At 36.4% G+C, this 20,617-nt stretch overlaps 1 protein-coding gene across 5 annotated transcripts in view; it reads left to right on the top strand.

Annotated features, from left to right (window-relative positions):
- Positions 1-20,617, top strand: part of LOC109048143 (glutamate receptor, ionotropic, delta 1a) — a 239,520-nt gene that overhangs the window by 201,408 nt on the left and 17,495 nt on the right. For all 5 annotated transcript variants that reach the window (XM_042774097.1, XM_042774098.1, XM_042774102.1 and 2 more), the window contains 6 exons: positions 5,402-5,563; positions 5,699-5,818; positions 13,235-13,336; positions 16,194-16,391; positions 16,599-16,929; positions 19,104-19,242. In XM_042774097.1, the coding sequence (XP_042630031.1) occupies positions 5,402-5,563; positions 5,699-5,818; positions 13,235-13,336; positions 16,194-16,391; positions 16,599-16,929; positions 19,104-19,242 (1,052 nt within the window). The remainder of the gene's footprint in view (positions 1-5,401; positions 5,564-5,698; positions 5,819-13,234; positions 13,337-16,193; positions 16,392-16,598; positions 16,930-19,103; positions 19,243-20,617) is intronic.

The following is a 20,617-nucleotide window of genomic DNA, read 5'->3' on the forward strand; positions in this document are numbered from 1 at the left end:
TTTACAACTAGAAATCTCAATTCAGTGACCTTTTGCTAAAGGTTATTGTGTATTCATAGCACATTTAAGACTTACACGGCAGGTGTTGGTGAGATTTACTCCAATAGTTCAAGACTGAATTTATCTGTAATTGTCTTTTCATTATAGCTTTGCATTTGCAGTTTAGAAGTATATGCAAGGTTGCACAATGATTGTCAAGTTTATTTTCTTGGTTGTATCACTTAATTTCTCTAGAATCTTAATTCAAAACAAGGTTACGTACAACTAATTCAGATTAGCCACCTGTGTCCTGATGCTTTTACTGGTTAACAAATTATAATGTAATTGTGAAAACATTCCCCTCCCTTACACAACATTAAAACACTGTATCTGTTTCTGACTCTATGAAAACCTTGTTTGGGTCTTAGAATCCATTTTCCTTCTTCTTGAGCAGATGGCAAATCCATGCGTCTTTTCTCTGGGGCTCACTGTCTCAATAATTCATGAAGAAAGAGGGTTACTTACCAGCTAATGCCAAAGCAGTACCACAAAACGACAAATGAGTTCTTTACAGAAAGGATGAGGAGATTTGCAAGATGTTAGGAGCCACAGGCATGCCTCTCATCCCTCCATTGGTGCTAAGGATACAGTGCAAGTTGAAGAGAGTAAGAGACTGAATCTGTGCTGTGGCAGATTGGCTGTTTTAATTAACTCAAGAGGTTGCGGCATTGTGATTCTGAGCCCTCAGGCCACAGGTCTCCATGCGCCATGTTGACAGTTCACGCAATGCTGAATAAAAGCTCTGTGGGTGGTGTGCTTCTATCCGTCTAATTGATGTCCTAATTTTGCTGTTTTGTTTTATTCATTTAGATTTAAAGCTTGTGTCATCAAAATTGTTATATACTCAAAATGTTTACAACTAGATGTTTAGTAACATATTTAGTAACAGCCAAAGACTGGCTGCTTTTGAACATGTAGTAGTAGTTGTTTTGTTATGGATGGATTTTTTTTTTCTACAAGCAAATACAGTGCTAAGAAATAAACATATAAACATGCAAGATGGAGTGTAGGGAATAAATTTAGAGTGAGGGATGCCATTCCAACTCTATGTATATATGTGTCTCATATGGGCCTTCATTTATTTTTTTATTTTTTTTTTTGGGGGGGGGGGGGGGGGGGGGGGGGGGGGGGTGGGGGGGGGGGTCTTTTTTTATTTGATTTGTTTTGTTTTTTTGTTTTTCTCATAGCCTTTCAAAAGTAACTGTAAATTCTGACAAAATAGTTTTTTGTAAGTAACATATAAAATACTTATATACACTATTGTTTTAGAGTTTGGTGTCAGTATATATCTATATATACATATATGTACATACATATATATATATATATATATATATATATATATATATATATATATATCTATATATATATATAATATAGATATATATACCATTATATTATATATATATATATACACATACATACATACATACATACATACATACATACATTAATACTTTTCCTCAGCAGGGACACATTAAATTGATCAATATTGACAGTAAAGTATCCCAAAACAGTTTATCAAAGTTTCTACAAAAATAATCAGCAGTATAACTGTGTTCAACATTTTTAATGATAAGAAATGTTCCTTGAGCATCAAATCCACATGTTAAAATTTTTTATTTTTCATTTTTGACAGATCATGTGACGCTGAAGACTATAATGCCTTCTAAAAATCCAGCTTTGCCATCACAGATATAAATTACATTTTAAAATAAATTAAAAGAAAATAGTTTTAAATTATAATAACATTTCACAATATTACTATTTTTACTGTATTTTTGAATAAAATGCAGCTTTGCTGAGCATAAGAGACTTTTGGAAACCTTTGGGAATGGTAGTGTATTTTACATTAAATGAAATAATGTGTTCATATATTTTTCTTTATTTCATTCTTTGTCATTCTTCTGCACCTCGAGAGTGTTCAGTGACAGGGTATTTACAGAGCAGGAGAATAAGTCAAAAAGCCCATGAGAAAATGGGCTGATTTAAAATCATGTTCGCCTGTGCCAGCTGAGCAACTGACATTGAGATAAGTGTGAATGCTAACATACAGCTTTCTTATAGACCTCTTATTGACCTAAATTTAGAGTTTTTTGTAGGTATTTATGTTTATTTTGGTATATGTATTTTTCACTGAGGAACACGCTGATTTTAAAACAAGTCATTCTTGTGTTAGGAATCATTTCATCTAGCTCACAGACACACAGAAGCACACAGGGAAGTAAAGCCACTGATGCATTTTATTTGTTACCTAGTAGTAACTTTGTAAGTCTTTGTTTTACATTGGTTAAAACAGATAGCATTTTTTGTTTCTCTTGCAGGCGGAAAAGCCTTTGACTCATAAATCCACAGTCTTGCAAGGTTTTCAAAGCCTTGAATCCATGTCAAGGATATGTCTGACTAATTGGACATCTGGCAGGGTGTTCTGAAGGCACTTCACTACTTAGGGGACGAATGAGGAGCCTCAGAGGTCGAAATTATGTGATCTTATGTCACGGCCACATTAGCATTTTCTGCATTCACATAACTCTTACATGAGCAAATAGATCGTGCCTCGGCTATAAACCCAGACGACCATGACCACAGTGTAAGAAAGATTGTTGATAGGGTTGCCAACTTCAGCAGAGCAAATAAGGAATGCTCTCCATTTCTTTATACCACATATGGCACTTAAGATTTCAGTAAACTATTGGTGGCAAGCTGACCATGTACTGTAGTAAACTGAAATGAAGCACAGTCACAGCTTTATGCCTGTAGCTATGTCTGTGTATAGTTTTGCTTGACTGATTTAAGTGCTAAAAATGCTTTAAAAATGCAATTGCTTTGATTTTGGCTTACAACTTCATCGCATCTGTTGTAAAACTAAACCGTTTTTAAATTGTGTCACATGTCATTACATATATAGCAGTTTATCTTCTTTCTACACATTTTAACACTTAAAAGAAAACAACCAGACTGTACATAAATATCTTAACATGAACATAGTTAAAGTTTTAACTGCTTTGTATTTAGACAACTTCATTATGCAGACTAAGATTTTTTTGAAGTAATTATACTGTGCAAGTACAAAACGGTGTAACACTTTAGTTTTGGAAACCAATTCTCACTATTAACAGAGCATATTAGCATGCATATTGCTAGCATATTGGCTGTTCATTAGTACTTATAAAGCACATATTAATGCCTTATTATGCATGACCATGCTTACATCCCTTAAACCTACTCCATACCTAAACTTAACTATTAATAAGCAGCAAATTAGGAGTTTGAGGCAAAAGTTATAGTTACTTGTTACTTAATAGTGAGAATTGGTCCCCAAACTAATGTGTGACCAAAATCAGTGTTAAAAAAAACAAGTCATAGCTTTACCCAGATTCACAAAACAAGTGAAAATTTATTTCAACCACAAAATTATTTAAAATCATCATGAATTGTGATTGTCTTTTTGTATATCCAAGTGAAATGGCTTCTTGAAAGAGATAAAAAAAAAAAAAAATGTAGGGTGGGACTTGATTTTGTTTTTCACCCTTGACACAAAAAGTCAACTCATTTCACATCATTACCAGTTTGATTTATATTCCAATCTCTTAAATTTTGTCATTTAAAACTGAATAAAACTCAATAAATACTAAAGCATCCTTAGTTGTTTGGGTGCAAGCAAATACAGAATGATTCTTTATGATCTTGGCCAGTTTTCAGATTTAGTTGTTTTGCGTAATTGATGAATGGTTATTTATGATCTTGGCCAGTTTTCAGTAGCCTTCCTTCTTCCGCTTGAAAAGGGTAAAGGGTTTTGGAAAAAAGTTTGTTTCTTCGCTTGTGTGCAGTCTCATCTTTCTTGTAGACAGCTATTAAAGAGAGTGGATGAAGATGTAATCTTCATCGTAAAATTTTGTTTTTTATTCCTCCCAGCATCCCTCACTTACATTTTTTCCTCTCTCAGTTACGCCTTCATTCTCTCTCTCTCTCTCTCTCTCCACATTGATCTGCTCATAAGTGTGTTGTTTTGTCAGGATCACATGTCTGAGGGGACATTGAGTTTGGCCGTGCGGCCCCCAGACTCTCGTCTCCTTGACGATAACAGCGCTGTCATTCAGGGTGTCTTTTCTCTCTCCAGGTGTCTCTCAGCATGACAGCTGCTCTCTGCAGGAGCAGAGTCATGCAAAAATCTCCTGCAGTGCTCTTTCTTTTCTTCTTGCTCTCTGTCTCAAAGAGGATGTGAGCAGACACATTCACACACTCGATCTCTCTTTCACAAAGTAAGAGAACAATTTTAGTACGCGGCTTGGCCGTTCAGCCCTATTAAGCTACTTTTTTAAATGTTTTAGGCTTAGGCCGGCTACACACTTGGAGAAACTGACAGAGCTTTTGACAGACAGCAATGCACAAGATTGTTTTTGAGGCTGTGAAGGGAGCCATTTTAATTTGCAATCAAGTAGTTATCTGAGATGGATTTCCAAAAGTACAAAAAGACCTTTCATTAGTCAGTGGATGCTTGTACTTTTGGTTTCATGATGAAGTGTCACATTCAGAACCCCATTATAATGTACCATTTACATCAATGTCAAAGGTTTTGCATTGTTCTCTGATGTAAACTCTAGCATATATGCCTTTATTAGGGATTAGGTGTGTTGACATGTACAACAAAACATTGATAACTATCATTATAAAAAACTTGACAAAGCCAAGAAAAACATGCTTATATGATTCTTTGAAATGGTCTTTGTCTTTTTTTTTTTCTCCAATTACTAAATGGATATCCACACAAGACATAAGAGCATCGAATAAGCTGTAATGGAAAAAAAAAATGTGCCAATTGGATTGTGCTTAAACCATTTATGATCTTCAGAAATACTATTAGAATACAGGGAATGTTCACAGCAAAATGTAACTGCTGTCATCATTTACTCACCCTTATGTTGTTCCAAACCTGTATCACTCAATCACACAATCTTTTGCAGAACTCAAAAGGCAATTCTTATTTTTTATTAAAATTTTATAACAATTTTCTATGATTGGATCAGGTCTGAAAATTAAACAACTGCATAGTAAAATTTATTTGTGCTTTCCTTTGTACCATCCAGTGCTTCACACTCCAGTCCAGTAGGTGGTGGAAGTTCACCCTTTACGTTGGTATGCAATTAAAATACCAGAAGTAGCATGTTAACATCTTTGCCACCTATTGGATTGGAGTGTGAAGAAAGTCATACATTAGGGTGAGTAAATGATGAAACCATTTTAATTTTTTGGAGAACTATCCCTTTAACATGTATACATGACCTTATACATTGTCAGATTTTTAAGTGTAAGATGTGCATGTAAAGTAATCGCAACATTTGTTTGGTGTATATGTCTCTAGGTGTCTAGCCTGTACCTGTACGACAGTGTGCTGATGTTGGCCAATGCCTTCTACCGGAAGTTAGAGGACAGGAAGTGGCATAGCATGGCTAGTCTGAACTGCATGAGGAAGTCAACCAAGCCCTGGAATGGAGGCTGGTCTATGTTAGACACAATCCAAAAGGTCAAAGTCACTTTACAGTTCATTTTAATGTGATCTTTAGTTCAGACCACTAACATTCAGTAATGTTCAATAAAAGTGGTCTGGTTTGAATGATGTATTTATTTCTAAACAGAAATCTTATTTGTCATTCTTCAGGGGCGAATTTCTGGGCTAACTGGTTTAATGGACTTTCGAAGCAATGGAGCGAACTCTCATGTCCAGTTTGAGATCCTGGGGACCAGTTACAGTGAGACGTTTGGAAAAGATGTAAAGCGGGTGAGTGGAAATGTTGTAGAAGAGTGAGTGGAAGTTACTTCACCAATAAATAACAAAATGACATAAGTTTTTGACATAAATTTTCTCATCTTGGTTTTCATCTGTTCAGAAATGGTATGCATATGTTTTATGCTAATGAATGGGACAGTTGAGGTATAAAATAAGTGCTCAGTTAAATTAATATATAACCGGCACTAGTGAGATAATTTGCACAATATGCACACTTTCTTGCTCGGTTACTTTTGAACCAGTTACTTGGTATTTGGATTTGTTTTTTTCTTAATGTACACAGCTATTTGTTATTATTTGTGAATGGTTTACAAATTAGCTTTTTTCCTGCCTAATTATGCAGTTATTTCATTAAAAGTTGCTTATGTAACCCACCAAAATCCTGACCTATACACTGTGATTAAAAAAGAAATGCATAAGAAGACAAATTCTTTCTCATAGAGGTCACATGTGGCTGGGAAAGAGAGGGCCGATTTCTGTATTCTGGGAGCATTAGCTACTCAGAAAAACAGACAGAAATCATGATGCACAACTAAAAATATCTGAAAGGAGAAGATAAGTGGACTGAGCAAGGTGAGCGAGACAGATGGACAGAGAGTACAAGCAACTGAATGATGGTTCCTGCTGTGTTTTGAGACACAATTGGAGACACTGATGTGGAACATGGCCAAGATACTTTAACACACACATACAAATAACTCAGAGATCATTAGATCTCACAACAACACACAAACATCAACACACGTAGTCAGACATATCCATCAGAGCTGATGAATCTATCGCTTCTGTCTCTAGTTCTCCTCATCTCTCCATCTGATGCACAAGCACTCATACGCACATGCTTGCAGGGCAGTGGAAGTGCTTTGCGACATGGCTGTGGTCATTAGCAGGGCTGCCGGGTCTATCACACGCCAAACAATCTCAATCTTCTAGCCTGAATATTAGTGAGTGTGTGAGTTGAACATGACCATTCCCTCTGGCAAGAAACACAGAGAACTAACGACTACACACACACATACACACAATAGCACCCCTACTGTCCAATACACTAACAGCTAATAAACACACACACATGCACACACACACACACACACATTCTGCTGTCTGTCAGCATTAATATGCATTCTTCCACTCTGATCTCTTCTTAAAATGATATCTCCTCCTCAAGGCTCTCTAAAGCCCACATAGAGGCACTCTGCATGTCACAGCCTCTCTTCCTGTGGTTTCATCTTTCCTCTCCCTGCCTTTCTTTCTTTCTTTCTTTCTTTCTTTATCTCTTTCATTCTTTCATTCTTTCTTACAGAATATGCAGTTTAATTGTGAAAGGTGTTTCATGCTGCATTAAATGTATTTATTTATTTATTTATTTTAATTTATTTTATTTTATTTTATTTTTGTTTGTTTTTTTTTTTTTTTTTTTTTTTTTTTTGTTTGTTTGTTTTATTATAAGGGGAGCAATATATGTGTTCAAATGTTCAATGTTCAAGTATGTAATTTTTTTATCAGATAAAGTGTTAATAAAATAATTATAAAATTAGTAATTAAATTAGTGAGAGAGAAAAAATCTGTGTATTTAATTAATGTAAAAAAATTTCGGGAGCAGCTCACACATTTTTATTGTTAGTCCTTTTTATTTACAGTATTTTACTATTGTAAATATATTATTACTTTATATTAATAGTAATATTACAGGAGTATGTGAAATATGGGTGTGGGCATTCTCTTTTCACAACAGTAACATTGTATATTGACACACACACACACACACACACACACACACACACACATTCAACTGTTCCAATACTTATGCTCACATCAAATAGTGGGATGAACTCTAAAAGTGCTGTCCGTTTTATTTGGTAAAACATGTATGTGGCAAAAGACCTAATAATGAAATGTGACTTTCTGTAGTTTTGTCGCATAATCTTCTTTTAATCATATTTGCAGATGTCTTGACTCCACAGCAGAGAAAGCAGTTTTGTCTTTACTGTTCCAATACTTATGGAGGGCGCTGTATATACTTACACAAATGAGCAATCAATATGAACTGAGCTGTTCAGATGCACCTAGAAGTTGGCCTGACAACCCAACGATTGTTATAGAGCAAGAAAATGTGTCTAGTATACTGGACGTTTAGAAAGAGGAGGTTATTTTTCAGCCAGACGTCGAGAGGAATCTACCTCCATAATGAAGACGGAGATGTTATTTTCTCTCTCTCTCATTCTCACCAAATCCATCTGTGTCATTCCCCATCTCACTCGCTCACTTTCTTTTAATCCTCTCTTTTCATTAAATTGTCTGTTCTCATGTGGTGTAATCCAGATCGGGAAACCAAGCATCTTTACAAGATGGATCTGTTCCCAGTCCTGCTCAGAGCAGTTCAGCCCAACACCCTCATGTGGGGAGCAGGTGCTGTGAAGAGAAAGTCCTGAAAGGTTGATGAACTTGACAAGCCTCTCAGTTGATTATTGAATTAATTCTAGTAATAGTTTTACGATATAATATTGGCAGCAGTGTTAGATCAGTCCTGATGCAATAACACACTAGGTTAATTCAACAACTTAATGATCTTAATAAACAAGAAAGTGAAAGGAGGGAGAGAGGGACAAAAGGGACTGCAAATCAGACTAAGCAGGTGTTGTCATTTTGTCCTGCACATGCTTGTAAAAAATAAGGCAAAGTGACAAGCTACACACGTGATCTCAGCTGGTTTTGTAATGGTATTGCAGTGACATTAGGCAGTGACATTGTGTTTGAGTCTGTCCAAGCCAACGTGGGTGACCTCTGCACAATTGCCTGAGCAGTTCCCATGGCAATGGGTTGACCGGGGGGTTGCAGGTGAATCTGGGATAGAAAAAATAGCCTTAATGAGCCTCTGTCCACTCCTGTGAGCATTTGCTGAAAAGAAGCATATAGCTGACCTCATGGGTTTAAAAGGTCACGCATGTATTAGTGTGAGAAAAAAACAGGGCAAAACCTAAAATGTTCTTTATTTTTCTATCACACACACACACACGCAAAGAAAAAAAAAAAACTTTTTATATTGTTTTGTCTGTTCATCATTCACTGACTGAAGTATGGCCTCAAAATATATATAAAATATTTTGATATTTTGATAAGTAGAGATGAGATGAATTTATCACTCATGAGAGTGAGAGTTTCATTTGATTTAATGAATGGTAATGACTTTCTCTCACAGACTCAATAAAGAGGACAAAAGACATCTCTCTTAACAAACACAGATACAGAATCATAAAAAATCAACAGCTCTCACGATACGGGAAGGAATTTAAGCTTCATCTTTGCACCTGAAAAGCCTCTCTCTCTCTCTCTCTCTCTCTCTCTCTCTCTCTCTCTCTCTCTCTCTCTCCCCCCATTGCTCTGCACAACTCTTGTCTCTCATACTGTTTCCTACTGTACACTATTGTTTGTGTGTAATCCTCTCTCCCGGGCTCTTTGTTCTTCTCCATCTTTACCCCATGTGCTCTCAAATGGAGACGTCAGCTCTCCAAATCACAAACAACAAAAGCTATAAACTTCTGGCTCACAGACCTTTAGTCTTGACAAAATGTTCATGTGTCGTCACAGGCGGGATTCGGGTTGTCTTGTAGCACAAATATTGCAAACAAAAGACGAGAGAACGAGAGGCTAGGAAACGGCACAACCAGCTTAAGAGTCAGGAAATACAGTGCTGTCATCACACTCAGTAAAGACAAAAGACAGTCAGAGATGTATTATGTAAATGCTGAAAAAAGGACTACAGAAGCCCTATTTTCAGTTAAAGTCTGTAAACAGGAAGCTTCATTTATATTGAAGTATCGCTACTGTTGTGAGGGGTTTTGTAACTGTTGATTGGCTTCCTGTCAAAGTAAATACTGGGTACTGTGACAATACTCATTGCTGCTCTGGTTAAATGCTAGTAGTTTACAAAAAATGACAGTTCTTTTGTTTTCTCACCTTCGTGTCATTCCAGTGTAACCCAGAATTCTTCTAAATTTCTTCTTGAAGAAAGCATGTCATACGGGTTTTGAACAATATGAGGGTGAGTAAATGATGACAGAAAGTTAATTTTAGTGTGAACTGTCCCTTTAAGAGGAAAGAAGTTTAGTCAGTGAGATTCTACACACTTGCAGATGATGGAGATCTCTTTTGTGCTATAGGAACAGAGCTGTCTTTCAAGTGTTCACTGATCTCCAGTGGACAAGCCACATTGCTCTCATCTCTGTCAACACACACCCACATGATTAACTATTTAACAGGAGAGGAAAAAGCTAAAAGAGGAAATTTTGAAGGAAACGTACTGGATATAAAGAAAAACCCTGTTAGCCTCACCTGGGAAACAGGGTAGAAAAAAAAGAGGAATTCTTTCGGCTTACTGAAGTGTGTATGGCAGAACAGTTCTCAACTTACAGCTCTCTGGAAGCAGCTGAACAACTACATTTCTGATTCAACTTCAGTCCAAAGTAAGACTATAACACAGTTGATTAAATCACACTATTCACAAATCAATTTCAACACAGTATGGCAAAATATCTTCAATGTAAAAAACATAGAAATCCCTGACAATCCCATGCCGTGGAGCCAAATTGGCAGAGATGAGACCAGTGAGGCTAGCTGTACGAATCGGATGGAACTAGTTTTCTAAACTACAGTGGACTTTTAGTCCTTATCACCTGATGTCTGGGATTTCATTTACCAGTTCAGACTGGACTAACATCTCTGTGTTTATTGCAGAGGTGGGTGTGTTTTCTAGACGTGTTGTGGTTGTGTGCATCACATATGACGTATATGACTTTTAATGAAATATGTATTAATATAATTGAAATGTATTATAAAAACATTATCTAAATAAACTTTGCATGAGTTTATATAAGTAGTTGCTTATAATGAATACCATGTAAGTGAGCATAAAAATCTAGACAAGTATCTTACCTAACACCGATGTTGTTAAAATGGCCTGTCTTAGCAGTCTCCACGATTTGGATCTTTTTAAAAGTTTTATTATTTTATTTTATACCATATTGAAAGTTGCCGCAAACGGTGACTCACGTTGGACCAAAAATGCATGAGGAGAAATGTTGGGATAGTACAATATCAGCAATCATAGACATTTTCATTCAGATGGGATTCGATTTCTCAGAGGACTGTTGAGTTATTCGAAAAAGTAGTTTTTTTTTTTTTTTTTTTAAGAATTGATTTAGTGGGTGATTTAATTGACTCATAACGTCAGTAATTTGTTTTCTACCTGAATTGTTCAGTGTTTTTGAACAAATCACTGATTTAATGATTCAATGACTCTTTATAAAGTCAGTTCCTTGTTTCATTTCTAAATGATTCAGTTTTTAAATTAATTGCTCAAGTGAGTGATTCAGTGACTCACTCATAAAGGCATTCCTTTGTTTCATTCATAAATGAATGAGCATTTTTTAGCAAATCACTGGAGTTAACGATTCAAAACTTGTTACTTGTCGCCACTTACTGTAACTTGCTGTAAAAGACACTGAAAAATCCCCACTACTACTGAACTAAAGACAGAGAAAATGCTGAAAAGGATTTAATAAAAGAAGTATGGCATGTTTCCAAACTCCTGTTATCCTATCTCTTTGCCTCTCTTGCTTTCTTTCTTTCTTTCTTTCATTTTCTTTCTTCTGTATTCTTTGTGTTTTGATAATATTAAATCGATATATCTTGCTTGTAAAAACTCATTCTGCTCTTATGAGGTTATTGTGACAGGGATTATGTATCGGGCACTACAGTGAAGATATATGACTCGTGTCATTGGGGCAGATTCTAAAGCCTCTGTCATCCTGTCTCTCACAGAAGACTGTGAGGTCAAACGCTGACAAGACAAGAGCCGTACATGATTTCAGGGTCAGAGTTACTTCATTCCTAGATGTTAGTGTGGTGGCCTGCTGAATCCGTCACAGCGGATGAATGGATCTGGTGGGATATTGGGATTATGATGAATGGGCCTGGAGTTAAAGATAGATGTATCATGGCTTTCATCTTGAAGTGCGGCACTGTGTTTTACAGAAGCGCTGTCATTGCTTGTGGAAGGAGAATTTGAACAGTTTTCTTTTGTCTTTTCTACACTGGCCCAGCAACTGGCTTATATGCTGCTAATGTGGTGACTCACAGACAGGATAATACCCACAATGATGAGAGAGGTTTTGTTCATGGAATAATACAAAGAAAGTGAGATTGAATGAAGATGAATGTGCATATTCTGTATTCTGTATATGGTCCGTCTATATGCATATACAGTAATAAAGTGGTATTAATATCTGGTTAATAATTGAGGCGTTTTCAAGGCAGCACTTTATTTATATTTCTCAGAGATTCTGTTTTTCTTCTTCCAGAAATCTCTGCAATTATTTTAGCCCAAATCACTTAATATACTGTATTTGAATATGTATTTATTTTTTGTAGCCAAAATGTTTATCTTTTAAAGTATAGTCGACTACAATGACATCATCATACATATATACTGTATTTAAATGAGCTTTTCACTTTTCATGGACAGGACAGTAGAAAGGAGACAGGAAACATTGGGAGACGAGAGAGGGGAACAGAAACTGGTAGTCCTGTATGGGGTTGCCTGAGGTCCAGCTGTGCCACATGTCAAAGTGCTGCCCACAACCTATGGCTCCGACAACATCATCATCATCAACAACTGAGATATATTTGCTAACAGAATGTGACTGAAAAAAAGATGATGCATGATGCATTTACACCATACAAATAGCTCAAACTTAATCTTACCTAAAACTTTAAAACTATTCTTTTAATCATTTGCATATCCTTCAGTAATGATTACATAGAGGTTTCAAATTAAGATTTTTTGTTGTTGTTGTTGTAGTGGCATCAGTTCAGCTTCAAGGCCTTCAGAAATTAAGAAACTTTTGATAGAGTTGTTCTTTTGTAATGTTGTCTGTTTTATTGTATTTTCTGTGCTGATATTGACTGTAATCAACAGCCTGTGGAAGCGTATCGACAAAGAGCGGGGGTGTGTGTGTGTGTGTGTGTGTGCATTCGTGCATGCGTGCGTGCGCACACTTGAGTGTGAGTTTCATTTTAGTTCTAAAAGAGAAGGGGAAAATGTGACAGCGGTTGCCTAGGCAACCACCTCACACACTTACATGAACATTTTCACCTGGGAGTGTAACAAAAGCACAAATAGGTGAACCTCTGAGATGAATCCTAAAAGGGCTACTGATTTCTGCTTGATGGTGAGGGGTCTGTCATAGACAAAAACGTGTTTGGGGACAAAAAGTCATCATGTCAGGTCATCCCTGGCTTTCAGCAACTGTCCTGTTCCTCCTCCTTAATCTTTTTCCCCCTTACCCTTTTCTTTGCAATCATTTTTTATCGAAGTTCAATCATAATCTCTCTTCCTCCGTTTCCCAGCTGGCGACATGGGACACTGATCGTGGGCTGAATGGCAGTCTGAGGGAGAACCGGGCTGAGCATGGCATGCAAGGAATTACTCTGAAAGTGGTGACCTTACTGGTGCGTATTTCAGTAAATCTGATTCAGCTCCCCTAGGTAAAATCAGCATCTTGCTGATGTCAGAATAAAAAGCATGACATGATTTTCATACAGTAAGTAGGACTTGTTCATGGACTAACATTCCCGTCAAGCAATCATTTCTGATCCCCCTGAAACTAATTTTTGATGAAAGAATGTTGTTTAAGCCACTAACCCCATTCCTAGGTCTAACTTTCATCTTAATACTAATACTGTACCAAATCTGACTGGTAGATAGGAATGTTATTCCAGGAATATGATTCCAACAAAGATTGATTAGTAGGAGCTTTATTCAAGAAATAACAAATACATTTCCAGGAATGTGTCTTACTTGTTTAAAGGGATAGTTCACCCAAAAATGAAAATTCTGACATTAATTACTCACCCTCATGTCATTCTAAACTTGTAAGACCCTTTGTTCATCTTCAGAACACAAATTAAGATATTGTAAAGAAATCTGAGAGCTTTCTGACCCTGCATAGACAGCAACACAACTGACACATTCAAGGCCCAGATAGGTAGTGAGGACATTGTTAAAATAGTCCATGTGACATCAGTGGTTTGACCGTAATGTTATGAAGCTACGAGAATACGTATTGTGTGCAAAGAAAACAAAAATATAAACATTATTCAACAATTCTTGTAGGTTGAACCACTGATGTTACATGGACTATTTTGACAATGTCCTCATTACCTTTCTGGGCCTTGAACGTGTCAGTTGCATTGCTGTTTATGGAGGGTCAGAAAGCTCTCGGATTTCATCATAAATATCTTAATTTGTGTTCCGAAGATGAACGACGGTCTTATGGGTTTGGAACAACGTGATGGTGAGTAATCAATGACAGAATTTTCAATTTTGGGTGAACTATCCCTTTAATGATGTGAAATGCAGATAAACATTGCAGTATCAGCTGTTCTTACACTCCATCTAACAGCATACTATCTACATTTGAATGGCCATGATTCTAAAAATTCTGGTATCAATCTCTTAGTATATGCCAGTGTTTTTTGCCCCACTTATATGCCCAAATATAATTTTATAACAATTGCACACATTGTTATAATAAGAAATACAATTCTAAGATATGTCCAACTATTTAAAAAAAAATGAATGAAATTGAGAGATTGTTACTGGAATATATCATGGATTACAGTGACATTGGTTGTTCAAGGGTCTCATAAACACTGTACTGTATGAAACCACATGGTTGCGCTGTGTGGTATTTGACTTGTCTCTCATTAGACATCAGTATTTTTGTCATGCAGACTCTTGATGGCTTTCTACAGGGATTCCTTTGGGGTTTTATCTTTATTTATTCTCCACTCTATCTCTGTGGTCTCTCTAAATACAATTACAGTGCACAAGCTTGAGTCTCAGATATTTTATCTGTCTGTATTTGAGTGCATAGGGGCTGTTTCACGAACAGTCTATTTTATTTGGTGGTGATATGCCTTACTGCAAATGGCCCAGGTGAATTTAAAAAGGTAATTTCTGTCTGATGAGGCATTGCACGCTTCCCTGGCCATGGTGTAACAGGTCATCTGAAACACTTCATTTAGATTAACCTGAGACCAAAGAGTCCCGGCTTTCACTGCTGAAAGTTTCACGTCAGCCAATGGTTTGAATTTGACAGAAAACCAATCTGACCACAAGTCACAGTCTGAACAGATGGATTCACCACATAAATAAGGTTTGCAATCAATATTAAATCTTTTATTTGCAGACATATGTCCAAACTTATTAGTCAGGCTGTTCTCTGCTTTCATCTTTGCTTCCCCTTCAAATGAGTAAATGATCAGCAATCTAAATCTGTCTGACACTAACTGCAAATAATAGCTATGTCAGCTTTTAAGCCTGTCCATTACTGTCAAGATGCTGCAGGAGATACATGTGAATTGTGGGAAATCTATTCTAATGCCATTGTTTGAAAACATTTGCAAATTAATCTTCTTGTATGTATTAAGAACAAGATCAAACAAAAAGTGTGGGATGCATGCATGATCATTCAATAGTTTGGGCTTAGTAAAAAATTTTTTAAGGAAATTTATATTTTTATTAAGCAAGGGTTCATTAAATTGAGTGAAAGTGACACTAAAGACATATAGAATCTTAACAATATGTTACAAAATATTTTTATTTCGAATATTTTTATTTTATTTTATATTTTTTTTTTTTACATTTGTTTCGTTTTTTTGTGTGATTATTGTTTTACTGTTGTTAAAAAAGCCTAACCAGGGACTGGGGCTGCAAATTAGCTTTTGGCAAGAAGCCTATATGTGGAGCATTGGCTGCTTGAAATTGTAGCAATGGTATACTGCATTGTCCCTGTTAAATATACTAATAAATAAACAAATGTTCTTTTGAACTTTATGTGCACCAACAGTTTTTAACACTGATAATAATAATAATGTTTCTTGATCACCAAATCAGCATACTAGAATGATTTCTGAAGGATCATGTAACACCGAAGACTAAGAGAGTAATGGCTGCTGAAAAGTCATCTTGGCCATCAGAGAAATAAATTACATTTTAAAATATATTAAAATAGAATACACTTATTTTAAATGTTTATGATATTTCAAAATATTACTGTTTTAACTGTATATTTGATCAAATATTCAACCTTGGTAAGCATAAAAGACTTCAAAAACATTAAAAACAAAAAAAAAATGTACAACCCTAAACTTTTGATTGGTAATGTTTGCGTAGACAGAACAAGCATGTTCATCCTTTCATCGCTGTTTAATTTAGTTCCAGATCAGGTTTCCAAAGTATAAAATAATTAAATAAATAAACAAGTGAATAAAATGAACCCCTGAATTTCTCTGTTGTCTTCAGGAGGAGCCGTTCGTAATGGTGGCAGAAAACATTCTAGGTCAGCCCAAAAGATATAAGGGATTTTCCATAGATGTTCTAGACAACCTGGCCAAAATTCTGGGCTTTAAGTATGAAATGTATCAAGTGGCTGATGGGAAATACGGATCTCCTCAGGCAAATGGGTCTTGGAATGGACTGATTGGAGAACTAATAGGGAAGGTGAGATTCACATTAATAAAGACTATTCCGTATGTTACTTTTATGTGAAACTGTATATTAATATTAGTCAATTAATTGTTAACTTCTTTAGGCAGATATGGTTGGTGTTGCACTTTGTTTATTCAAACTTGTATAACTTATAAAACTTGTATAAGTGTACTGTCACTTATATTATCTCAGACTACATGTTCATTTATTACTATTCAGAGGGCAGATGTGGCTATTTCAGCCATCACCATCACTCCTGATCGAGAGAATGTGGTGGACTTCAGTAAACGTTACCTGGATTATTCTGTGGGAATCCTGATGACTAAAACAGAAGAGAGACTCAACATCTTCTCCTTGCTGGCACCGTTTGATCTGGCGGTGTGGGCCTGCATTGCTGCTGCCATTCCTGTGGTGGGTGTCATGGTCTTTCTGCTCCGACGCATCCAGTCTGTCTGCTCCCAGAATCCTCCTGGGCCCCACCAGCCTGCTTCTGTCACGACGTCCTTCCAAAGTGCCATCTGGATCGTCTACGGAGCCTTTGTACAGCAAGGTGAGCTGGGTCACATCACGTGAACATGAGGGATGAGGTATTGCTGAATAGTCACCTCACTTGGATGGTGCAATCAGTTGCTGACATTTTCGTCTGCAGGAGCACAACTAGTACAGCGTTTTAATACTTTTATTTTAGGAAAATATCTTTTCAGCAGAATATATAATTCTTCAAATGTTTCTTAAGTACAACTTCCAGTACTAGAGACAATCCCTAGAGTCCTACATTTTGACTGTTTGACAAAATATATTATTCCATAGGAAGTCTGCAACTCACTATTAACAGCTGCATGTGTCTAAATGTGTCTATGAAGAGAGGAGCGAGTGTGTTTTGTTGAGGTTTGAAATAAATGGCTGCACTTTTCCATTCTGCGCACTCTGGGAATCTTGTCAATACCAGGCTTGTCTCTGTGCGCTTTCAGATGTAGCAAGTTAGACCAAGATGCAAGTAATTTACAGCAGCTGCTTAATGAGATTTACAGTTTTGTTTTTTTGTTTTTTTTTCTACAGCTGTTTGCCAATTTGTAATTATAAGCCTTGGGCCCATAAATTAATAATAAAAACACACCGTAAGTAATTATAAAAATAGGTTTTGCATTTGGGTCACCTTTTTAAATAAACATTTCCTTGTCACTTATGAAGGACAATCATATGATAGCAGGTGCACTATACTGTTCAAATTGTGTCAGGCCTTCTAGTAGCAAGCCTCATTAAAAAATAACACATCATGAATAAACAGTTCTACTGAATAAGTGTTAGGAGCCTTGAAGGGATAGTTCGCCCAAGAATTTTCATTTTTGTATAAACTTTCCCTTTATGACCAAGGATAATTTTGCTTGTTGTCCATCATCAGTCCTTTCAAGCAGCCAGTTGGACTAGAGACACACTTCTGTGCCATTTATTTGTAAGAAATACTTTTATTCAGCAAGGATGCATTAAATCTATCAAAAGCGCCCGTAAAGACATTTATAATGTTACAAAAGATTTATATTTTAAATAAATGCTGTCCTTCTGAACTTTCTATTCATCGGATAATACTGAAAAAATGTATTAAGCAAAATATTAAGCAGAACAAACATTAATAAGACTTTTTTTTTTCCTTAAGCAGCAAATCAACATATTACAATGATTTCTGAAAGATCATGTGACACTGAGTAATGGTGCTAAAAATTCAACTTTGTCGTCACAGGAATAAATTACATTTTAAATTATGTTTAAATAGAAAACTTTTTTTTTTTTTCAATTATAATAATTCAAAATATAACAGTTTTTTAACTATATTTTGATTAAATAAATGCAGCTTCGGTGAACATAAGAGACTTCTTTCAAGAACATTAAAAAATCTTACAGACCCCAAATGTCTGAATGATAGTAGCTATTTCATTTCCAGCCATATATAAATTTGTCATTTCACTTTGCTCTAAAATACATGCTACTATATATTAAATGCAACTAGTCATTAATTAAAAGATTTGTAACTATATTGTGAAATCCACTAACTAAACTTGCACGTTGGTGAGGAGGTACATGTTTAGAACAAAAATGATTCAAAGATTCAAATTTTATATCTGGGCATATAAAAAAGCACAAGCACTTTTTTTTTTCTTGGGAGGTTAAATTTGAAACTAGCCCACTCTCAGCCTTATAATGAGCGTGGTTGCCCACTTAACCTTTGACCTTTCCAATTACAGACTCTTTGGATATCCTTTTAGGCCTAAAGGGACATTTCAGTTCTCAGATAATTTGGCTCAGTCCCAAAAGAAAACTTATTGCCCCTAACGAGCTCCACTGAGCATGGTAGCGCCAGATCTTTTCCCTTCCCATTTTATTCTCACCGTCTCTGTGTCAGTGATGACATTTCCAAGGCTGTGTGCGCTGGAGAGGAATATTGTGTTGACATTTCAGCACAGGCTTATAAGGTGTTGAGCTTTTCTGAGAAAACGGGTGATGGGAGAATGAATCTTATTACATGGCTGCAGTGCTGTGTCACTGACAAAAAGTAGTGGGAAGAAAAATAATGGAAGGCTGAAATGAGATAAAATCACAGATGGGTTCAGTGATATAGACAAGGGGTCAAGAGTTTTTTTTATTTTTTTATATCAATGTATCTTTGAATTGGTGTAAACAATGACGAGCAATCCGTAGAATGTTTTCTCTTCTTCCTTGTGTTTGCAGGTGGTGAATCCTTCATGAGTTCAGTGGCTCTCAGGATTGCAATGGGAAGCTGGTGGCTGTTTACCCTCATTGTCTGTTCGGCCTACACAGCCAACCTGGCAGCCTACCTCACCGTAACCCGCATGGACAACGCTGTTCGGTAAGCTAACTAGTCCAGCTCTGTATCACAGTTGGCAGAACTCCACACATCTGCAGATGCTTATCCATATGCAAGCTTGTAAACGCTGACTCATCATGCTGTTGTCAACATGGTGTGTCATAGAGCCTTATTAAAGCTGTCACATCACTAAACGTAGCTCTGGGTTAGGATATCACATCACTGGATTGCCATCATTAGCATCAGATTATGGCCTGCACAACTGCTCATTTTTACTAGTTGACTAGTCATTCAGAAAAGCAGTCAATTAGTCTGTCGGTCAGTGTTTACCTTATGTAAATGGCTCACAATGCAATGTACCGTTTCATCAAAGTTCACTGCGGGGGTAACAGGGTATGTGGGGTAAGAAAGTGTCTACTAGTTTATGTTGGATAGAGAACACGAAAATGTTTGTATCTTCATTACTACATGGCTGCAGTCCTGTGTCATTGCCAAAAAGCAGCAGTAAGGAACATAATGGAGGATGAAATGGGATAAAATCACAGAGGGGTTCAGTGATATAGACAAGGGGTCAACGTTTAGCTGGTTAGCATGAGGCATTTAGCCAAATGCTGTACAGAAAAGCATGTTTTTCCATTAACAGCCATTCAAAGTCACGTTCTGACTGAGGGTTCGAATATACTATATGACTAAAACACTAGGCAACATTCACTTGCCAATTTTGTAAATGGTTACAGAAATAAAACACGCACTAAACAAGGATCACACTAGCAGACTTTCAATCTGGCTAAAGTCGTATAGCGTATTCAAACTTTAAATGTAATTTTTTTGGGTGGTTATTCATGAGAATTTTGGCTTGTATATGAATATGCTTAATGAACTTAGACCATCTCAGGTGTCCACAGTGGCAGTGTGCTTTTCTTAAAAATGTGCTTTTTGAACACAAAGCTCTGTAGTTTCATTTTATTTTTACCATTGCAAAATAACAGTTCTGTTGTCACTATAAAAAATTGACTGTTTAGTCATTTGAAGGGGAACTGAATAGTTGATACTGACCCAATGTGGCAGAACTAGTCAGTACAAACCCCATTTGACTCTGAATTTTCGAAGAAGTCTAAAATTGAAAGTAGAAACATTGTGAGTCAGCTAAATACTTCATATTTTTTCAAATTAAATCTGAAATCCCAGCATGCCGGCTGTCTCTTAGAGACCACACTGGCCCTTCACTTCCCAGCAGGGAGCTCACAGTTCCTGACATTCTTCATAAATTCTGCGAAAGGTCGCCTCATATTAAAATCCTTACTTTTTCTTCCTCTGTGTAGATGCCAGAACCTTTTCTTTGCCTTTCTTTTTCTTCCTCTGTGCCTTTCATGTTTTTTAGGTGTTTTGTCAATGCAGACTACTCCCATGTCAGAGA

This window comes from Cyprinus carpio, chromosome A17 (assembly GCF_018340385.1).
Source record: "Cyprinus carpio isolate SPL01 chromosome A17, ASM1834038v1, whole genome shotgun sequence".
In the NCBI taxonomy this organism is placed as follows: Eukaryota; Metazoa; Chordata; class Actinopteri; order Cypriniformes; family Cyprinidae; genus Cyprinus; species Cyprinus carpio.